Below are 9,665 nucleotides of genomic sequence, written 5' to 3' on the forward strand. Positions count from 1 at the left end.
CATGTGAAGGAAGTGAATGAAAGATAGTCTTGACAATTGTAAATACTTTATATTAAATTTCTATTGCACACTAACTGTTTGATAAAAAAATAATAAAAAATAGTTTCTTTGTGTATTTTTTTTTTAACTTTGTTATCTAATTGAGTTGTGAATAATGAGAGTTTTTGAGTGTTACATAAATCTCTTGAAAAAAATGATATTTGGACTTTTCACTTTATTACTTGTACGATTTGATACACTTACCACTATCATAACACCCTCCACACTAGTAGGTGAAGTGCATCAGTCAATTTCTTCTACTCTTGGGCAACTAGTCTTATTTCTTGTAGCACAAATAAAAATTGAGACAAAAAAATATTATAAATACTTGTGTCATTATAAGAATTGTAAAAAATTAACCTGACAAGAATCAATCTATCGAATGACACCAAAATACATCTAGACCTTTGATATTTAACACAAGGAATGTATTCTTTATGATTTTCGAACACATATTCTTAGTGTTAGAAAATTTTTGCAATCCCTTCATCTAGTGACAATAGCAAATAAGACCTTCTTCCTTACCACTTCAATGTTCTGAATATTAAAATTTTGTTGTAAGAAGAAACATATGAATCATTAATCAATTTAGGTTAAATGTAGGTTAATAATGAAATTAAATAATGTGGTGTTCATATACCTAAATCTTGCAACTTGAGATCTTTATTTGTCTCTTCAACCTCATCTCATGCAGCAATGACAATAGAAACATGTTATCGAGTTATGAGTCCCAAACAACTACTGAACTTAGCAATATTTAGGCCTAACAACTCATCTGAATGGACATTTATATCAACCTATATCTTCTCTTTAGCAAATGTCTTGCAATTAATTGAGGCAACCGAATGGCAAATATACTTTGTTTGTTATTTCTGCTTCCCAATATGGAATAAGTTAACAACCTAAATAAAAGTTTCCTATATTTGTTTTAAAATATATTTTACAAATTATCTATAATTTTATCTCAAAAATTATAAACACACTAATGATTTAATTATTAAATCACTCATTCGTATTAAAAATAATAATTTACTCCTGATCAGTTTTACTATTTTTATATTTTAAATTTAAAATTTTAATGTCAAACATTTAATAATTAAAATTAAACATTCAACAATTAATTTAAATATGTAAATAATATGAATACAGTAACAAGATTAAGCAACAATAATTCAATGGAAATGTTCATACATTTGTAGTGATTAAGATTCTAAAAATAATCAGGATATCAATTTCAAAAGAAAAATGGAAGTTTAGACGGGAAAATCTCTGAATAACAATTTAATCAGATAGAAAACTCCCAAAAGCAAAATCACTCAGAGACGAAAGAACAAAGCCTTTGTATCACCAATCCAGTCACAAATAGGGTCGCTGCCATCATCAGAGAAGAAGAAAAAAACGCTGTAATAGCGAAAAAGAGAAATGAAAAAGAACAAATTGCTTGCAAAAAAATCTTCAAATTTTATAACGGATGTCCTTGGCTTCAATTTACGTCGATTGGACAGTTACGTTGAACCCTAAAACGTCCCATGGAATAAAAAAATTCAAAATTACAAAAAATAAAATATGACAAATTGCAATTTCGTGTTTTGGTGGTGCTTTTTTTTTTTTCTTTTTTCAAATACAAAATCATAACCCCATTCATATTTCGTATAAGGAAGCTAATGGTAATAATTGTTTAGGAATGCATGTGTGTAATCATCTATAGATTCTTTATATAGGATTCTCAATCAACTCACAACTAAGTTTGTGCTGCAATACAAGACAAATTATCTTAAAGTTATTGGAAAGAGTTCATCAAAGCTTCCAAAAATGAAGTGTTTGCGTTAAATTGACCATCATCATTGCATGAAGAGAAAAAAAAAATAAACATGAAAAGAAACACATCTTTTCACACCAATGGTTTTTCTTTTTTTTTCTTTTCTTTGAAATAATGTTCGAACCCTAAGATAGAATCTGATAAAAGAAAATGCACACCTTGGTCAATTGCAAATACCAACTATTTATTAGTTATTTCTCTCTTGTGCCACACAACTTCATGGAAAGCAAACTCTGTAGTCATCACGCAATTTTTGTTGTAGTGGATTTTCGATTAAGCAATAAACAAATCAATTAACAAGTAATTAAGCAACATGTTTGTGTATAAATACTGAGAAGGGTAACCTGGTTTCTTGGATTCAGTACCACACAAACATAGTCATCAGACACAATACTAGAAAAAAAAATAGAAACCTCTGTGAGAGAGAGATTACAGATTGAAGTGCAATGGAATGCTGTAAGAAGGTGTATGAGTGGTTATGCAATGCAAAAGCATATCTCATAATATTGAGCTTGCAATTTGGGTCTGCTGGCATGTACCTTATCACCATGGATGCTCTCAACAAGGGCATGAGCCATTATGTTTTTGTTGTTTATCGCAATATCATCGCCACTGTAGTTCTTGGTCCATTCGCATTTTTTCTTGAAAGGTTTCTCTCTTCTTGTTAGATCATTTTAACCAGATATTTTGATACCATGATTTTCAAAACCAATACGCATGTTTTGCTTGTTCCATGATAGAAATTTTAGGACATGTTTTTCCTTTCATGAACATAATTTCCGGCCACCTTTTCGTTGTTCTCGTCAATGGTGGGTTCTGGTTTTGTGGTATCTAGTTTATCTATTTTTAATTTAGTGCACATACAGAAACTAAAAAGTTAGATCATTTCTTTCTCTTAAAAGAAAAAAACTTTCCCTTTTCCTTTTAAAATGTGAGATTTAAACAAAAATGTTTTTATTTAACCGTCACACAATGTTGAATTTAAATGCTTATAAATTATGCATTATTTGGAAGGTGTTTTTCATAAGAAAACAAACACTTTTTTTTTAAGAAAATTAAAAAAATAATAAGTTAAAAGTATATTAAATTTAACTCATACTTAAACTATAAATTCATTGGTCATTCATCAACTATGATATTAATTTCAACACTTTCTCTTCTTTTACAATATTATTCCTAAACAAACTAGTGTAGCTGGTGGAAGAGACCAAAATCCGATCAAGTTTTTCCATCTTTCACATTTCACTACAAAAAGTTGAGGGTAGGAATAATGTTAACAACAGAGCCCTGTGAAAGCATCATTAACGTTTTTTCATTTTCATATTGAAAGATTACTATGTTGAAAGATTAAATATTAATAATTTATTTTACTACACTTGTTAGAACATAAAATTTTAAAAACAATAGTATGCAATGTCACTATTATATTAAATTTTATAACTATCATTAACGTTTTTTCATTTCTTAATACCAAGCAAATTTATCATTCATAAATCTATAATATAAAAATTACAGTAAATTAACTGGAGTTGCTAATTAACTAAAGTCTTTTTCCATTTTTATGTTAATTTGCAGGAAAGTTAGGCCGAAGATGACAATTCGGATATTTTCAGAATTTATGGCAGTGGCTTTTGTCGAGTAACGTCATCTATTCCACTTACCTACCATTTTTCAAATAACCATTTTTTTTAAGTTTTATCAGAAATACTAATTTGCATCAAAATAATAATTTCATGAAATTACCATCATTATCGCCTATATAATAATATATTTATACACAATCAATTTTACAAAAAAAAAATGCTAAATTAGTCCTTATACGTTATTTACCAAAATAACAATAATTAGTTATGTACTTTTAAAACAAATACTAATTTAATTATGAATAAACTAATTTAAAATTGTTATTTATTGATTACAGGATAATACTTGATCAATGCTTCACCTTCTTGGGAATGAAGTACACCTCAGCATCATTTGCATCTGCGGTGATGAATTCCGTACCCTCCATTACCTTTGTACTAGCAATCATTTTTAGGTATGTAAGATATTAGCCATGTCACATGTTAATTAATTAAATAATTAGTTGCTTGATTCATACAAAAGATCATAACATTATCATAAACCAAACACGTACCAGTAAATATCCTTCATAGATTCCACTACTAAGAGCTTGGGGTTGGTGATTATTGTATATTTAATTTACACCATGTAGATGTAGTGATAAGTCGATGTCATCGCATTCTAACATCCAGTTAATGCGTGTCACCTTCTTAATCTCTTCACCAAACCCATTAATTAATCTATAGTGTCTTTTGCATGAAGAAAAAAAACGGAAAAATATATGAACTCTTTTAAATTAAATTATTTGATAAGGATGCTTGCTTGTTATATCTTATATATATAAATATAGAGAGAGAGAGAGAGAGAGAGAGAGAGAGAGAGAGAGATAAATAAAATTGATAAATGACTCAATGAATTAAGAGAAACCCAAAATCTATAACAAGAAATAAAATAATAATTTTTTTTGTTAACTATAGGAAGATAAAATAGTTAATAAACTCAGTCAATTTATTATTGTATCTCAATATTGATTGATGCTGTTATGTTTGTTTTTTTTTCTTGATATGGTAAATTCTATCCATGTTAGGTTTTGTATGTCCAATTTTAGGTATAACTATTAGAATAAATATCTTCCTATCAAATTATTCGAATGTCCTGAAACTAAAATAGTACTTCAACATTTTATCACAAAAACTAATTTCTTGGAGTAAATGATCAAATTTAAGCCCTGTTTGTATCATAAATGTTTTTATATATCCATTATTGACCTAATCAATTGAAAGCAACATAAAACTAACAGTAAAATCATCTTATACATAAAACTAGCTAGTGTTTTTTTTTTTAACAAAAAACAAAATTATTTTATTAAGAAAGAGAAAACAAAAACTAGTTTTAATATAAATGTTATAAATCAATTATAATGGAAAATGGACATAACTAACCAATAAGATGTTTTCTCTTGCACATTTTGGGAATCAAACCTTAGAGCAAACGATGATTGATATTGTAATAGTAAAACAGAAGGACAAACAATCTTAATTTGTAATACTATGTATCAATTTGATTTGAGCAGATTGGAACGTATGAAGCTTAAGGAGGTTGGATGCTTAGCCAAAATGATTGGCACTGTGGTTTCTCTTGGAGGTGCTTTTCTAATGGCACTCTACAAAGGTCCTATTCTTAATATTGCAGGCTCATCAGCCACCAACGTTGGCCAGCCTGAGAATGTGAACGACCCATCTGGAAATCATTGGCTCACCGGTGCATGTTTTCTCCTCATAGGCTGTGCTGGCTTCTCTGCTTTCTACATATTACAAGTAATTCATTCACTTACAGTTACATCATTTTGCATTTAATTTAAACAAACTCACATGTTAATTTGAGTATACAAATTGTACTAGTGAATGTGTTGTTTAGGTTAAACCAAGGTATGCTCATGGTGAAACTTAGGCATGATATTTGAATATTATTTGCAGACTATGACATTGAGAAAGTACCCAGCAGAGATGTCCCTAGCAACTTGGGTTTGCTTTCTGGGTGCACTTCAGAGCGGTGTCCTTACAATTTTCATGGAGCGCAATACCCATGTCTGGTCTGTGGGCTGGGATTCTAGGCTTCTTGCTTATGGATATTCGGTTAGTACAAATTGTTTGGGCTCAAAGGCCCAACCCAAGTTAAGTAGTTTCCAAATATTCCACTCTGTTCTTCATTTTTGACATGTGTTGATGTTGCAGGGAATAGTAACATCAGCAATCCAATTTTATGTGCAAGGCATGGTTATTAAAACCACAGGGCCAGTGTTTGTGACTGCATTTAATCCTTTGCGTATGATCATAGTGACAGCCTTGGCCTGCATAGTCCTGTCGGAGAAACTCCACCTTGGAAGGTACTACTTATGTTTTCTTTATCTTTACAATAAATTTTAATCTTTCTTTGGGAAGTTGACCTTGTTTTTCACCTATGTGATGAATTTGGTGTGTTATTGTATCAGCATTATGGGAGGAGCTGTGGTGGTAGTTGGGCTTTACCTAGTTGTGTGGGGAAAATCTAAAGAACAGAAGAAGCATTCGATGCCAGCGTCCCCTGAAAAGGAGACCCTGCAACGCCAGCAACAGCTACCACTTAGTGTACTCCGAAGTGATGACAACAATGATAACAAACCTCAAATGGTCATAATTGGAGACAAAAACCACGACATGGAAGAAGGCAGAACAGTGAATACATCACTGTCAATCTAAGTGGAGCTTAATCGAATCACATAGTGACTCTGGTAGCAGTAGTAATAGTAGTGCTTCATGATCATTTCATGTATTGTGACTTGTGACTCTACTTGTTTTGTCCGATGTTTCCCCATTTTGATGGTTTTATTCCAATTCTGGGATTCACCTCTGTATCACTTTATATCTTTCCATTTTATCAAAATACGTTTCTTTGAACCGTGATATTACATTACTACGAATATTCTCGACTCGAGAATTAAAAAGTAATCTTTTGAAATCTTAAAATGCGTTACATTAAACCTCTGTTTCAAACTTATTCTCACTAATCACATCAGATTCAAAGCAAAGATACTGATATATATTCAAATATGAGATGAAGATAAAACTTGAAAAAATATTATTTTATTGTTGAAGTAAATACTTCTATTCTGTAACCAAACTTTACCATTTACAGTTAACTACAAATAATTACAGTAACTTATAGATTTTATTTCATAAGTTAATTAATTTTTTTATTTTATTAAAAACTGTACATTTAGGCTATTATCATTAGGGAAACATACATGATTTAAATTGCTTTGTTCCGTTCAAAGCAATATTAGGTTAATGGTTAGACTCTGGTATGTTAACTCCATTTTTATAAAAATTAAATATATATATATATATATATATATATATATATATATAATATATACTATTATATCTATATTACTTATACTATTAAGTTAAGAAGATTGATCATCTTAAGGTTTACATTTTTTCTAAATTTTATTCTGTACTAATCAATTTTTTAAATTCAAATAATTACTCATAATAGAAAATATATTTTCTAATTTTATCTTTTTAACACAAAATTATACAAATTATTTATTTTATAATCTATAACTATTTATAAAAAGGATACATCTCTTTAGTCTCCTTTTTTTTTTCCAATTTTACATTATTAATTATTATTTTTAAATTTAAATAATTATTCATAATATAAACACTACTTTTCATCTGTAAATAAATATGTAAGAGCTTTGAAAATCGTGTCTTAAATGACATAGTGTGTTTTAAATAATGAGATCAATTATTTTAATATTTAATGTTTTAATTATAAATAGAATTTCTATACACAAGTTTTATTATCTAAAATCAAACAAACTCCTTAAACCTCTTTTTTCTAGAGTTCTATACTCTCTCTAGATATTATAACCTTATGTTCGTTATTTGAATACTACAGATGCTTGAGTAATTGTTGACGCAAGATTTTCAACTTTATCTATTCAGTTTCTATAAAGAATAAGTTGGTTTCTGCTTTTTTTCTTTGTTGGTGCGATTTTCTTTTAATATGCATGTGATTGATTCTAGCTTGTGTGTGAGGCTTGAGTCTTCTATAAGACTCTCTACTGATCAGTGGTCCTAACGATTTACCCTGATCATGTTTTTGTTGTTCTTGGGAACAAATAGAGTTTCTTGTGCCTTTGGAGCTGTTTTAGGACTTCTAAAGTTGTTTGATCATCTATTAGGTAAGGGAAGCTAATTGATGTTAATGGAGAGGAAAGTTACAATTGCTTATTGTATGCGAGTATGGTAGTTGATTTAAGTAATTGAATCGTTTGATGAAATATGACATTTTGAGTTGAGTTAGGGAATTTGAATTATTTTTGGTGAAGATGTGATTGAAATTTTGATATGTTGAATTGTTGATATTGTATTTGAGGTAAATCTACCTTAAATGTGTACAATCTGATGGTTGGTTGTTTTGACATTTGTGGTTAGTGATAGATTGATTTGTAAAGGCTTGTGTGGCATAAATCTACAAAGTCATGTTCTACAGAATTATGCAGACTTGATGGGCGAGCGTATACTCGTTGAGCGAGGTTAAAGTCAAAGAGCTATTGACTCATATGTCACTGTATGAGAGTATAGTCACTAAGCGAAACCAAAGTTAGGGGATTTAATAACTTGACCTTCGTTGGACGAGACTATGGTTGCTGGATGAGACTATGGTCGCTAGACAAGACTAATAGTCACTAAGCGAGAATAATCTTGTTCGGCATGAACAAAGTCATGAGAACTCACTAACTTGACAATGGTTAGGCAAGACAAGTCTCGTTGGGCGACTTTCATAATGTATTAAGCTTGTGAGATCCAGTGACGATCTTGTTGGGCAAGCTATATGATCACTCGGCGATAGTACTTTTAAGCACTACTCACTAAGTGAATAGATATTTTAGTTGGGTGAGATTAATAGAGTCTAGATATTTTCTAGCTTATGTTGTTTTCTTTTTCTGAATGTTAATTTGATGGGTAGTTTGTGAGATCATTTCATAATGGTTGGAACTGATCCAAGGAGAAATTGGTTGTGATTTTTTTAGTGTTTGCTTTGACATATGAGAGTTCAGAAAGTAGGTATCTTGATATACTACTAGTCATTCAACTCATATAGAGTCAAATGGGGTGGATGAGAGAATGGTAGGATGTATTTACCCTACACTTGTGGTCTTAGGTGTGAAAAATTAACCTCGTGAGTAGTAAGGTGATAACCCAATATTTATGACTTTGTAAAGCATAAATACTACTAAGTGCAACCTATAGTGAAACTCTGTGTTGAAACATGTATCTAATTAATTGAGTCTAGAGTCAATTGAATATATATTCATATTAGTTGTCAAATTTTATAGATGTTAAATTAATATGTGATATGCTTAAACTATTTTTTGAAAATTTCTTTTGAAGAAAAATTCATATTAGCTACTCTTTTATCATTTTAGTAATTAAAGTACCGTAAAGTATTAATATATAAAGTAATAAATAAATTGCAAAACAATATAATAATCTGGTTATAATTTGAAACGATGGAGCACAACTGTCTCCATAGGCCGAAATTGAAGGCTTTGTGCTAATGGTTTGTCGGTAACCACTCACTGTTTAGGTTGCACTTGTTTCCATCAACCCCGTAATAATAATTGGAGTGTTGCTTCCTCCACCACCAGTGAATACTCCCTCCACCATCCATACTCAACTTACCCTTGATATGATCCGTTTCACCAATCCATATCCAAATTTTTAATTAATTGTATTCAACAGATGTGCCACATCTGTTTTAAGTATTCCTCTTTTTAGTTTTTTAAATATTACATTTTAATTAAATATATAAATTAATAAACTAAAAAAAACTATAGATATGACCACCGTTTAATTTACAATATTTATATATTATAATAATTAAATAATAATATATAAATTAAATTAATAATAATTATTTTATTAAATAAAATAAAATTAATTTATATATAATTATATAATAAATTTAAAATAAATTAAATAATATTATATGTTAATTTAAAATATAATATATAATAAACTAAAAGAAAAAAAGAAAAAAATCTTAATGAATGTGGCACATCCGTTTAATTAAATATAAAAAAAATTAAATTAATAAACAAAAAACTAAAAGAAAAACATGAACGGATATAATCATATCTTTTAACAAATGTGGCATATTCGTTGAAGTATTTTTTTTCAACAGATGTCGA

General features: G+C 29.3%; 1 protein-coding gene across 1 annotated transcript; it reads left to right on the top strand.

The window, feature by feature from the left end:
* The first annotated feature begins 2,231 nt into the window (after positions 1-2,231).
* LOC124843637 (WAT1-related protein At4g08290-like) lies at positions 2,232-6,357 on the top strand. Its single transcript, XM_047320433.2, has 7 exons — positions 2,232-2,507; positions 3,434-3,496; positions 3,780-3,896; positions 4,995-5,238; positions 5,398-5,556; positions 5,656-5,807; positions 5,913-6,357. Exons 1-7 carry the CDS (start codon positions 2,305-2,307, stop codon positions 6,157-6,159), a joined length of 1,185 nt encoding a protein of 394 aa, XP_047176389.1. The 5' UTR covers positions 2,232-2,304; the 3' UTR covers positions 6,160-6,357.
* Positions 6,358-9,665: the final 3,308 nt, after the last annotated feature.

This window comes from Vigna umbellata, chromosome 1 (assembly GCF_029865625.1).
Source record: "Vigna umbellata cultivar VRB3 chromosome 1, Vumbellata_1.0, whole genome shotgun sequence".
In the NCBI taxonomy this organism is placed as follows: domain Eukaryota; kingdom Viridiplantae; phylum Streptophyta; class Magnoliopsida; order Fabales; family Fabaceae; genus Vigna; species Vigna umbellata.

Excerpts from the sequence above, each read along its gene's own strand:
- LOC124843637 (XM_047320433.2), top strand. The coding sequence starts at position 2,305 with ATGGAATGCTGTAAGAAGGTGTATGAGTGGTTATGCAATGCAAAAGCA. Across the intron at positions 3,497-3,779 it reads ATGGCAGTGGCTTTTGTCGA|GATAATACTTGATCAATGCT; the intron begins GTAACGTCATCT and ends TATTGATTACAG. Across the intron at positions 3,897-4,994 it reads GTACTAGCAATCATTTTTAG|ATTGGAACGTATGAAGCTTA; the intron begins GTATGTAAGATA and ends TGATTTGAGCAG.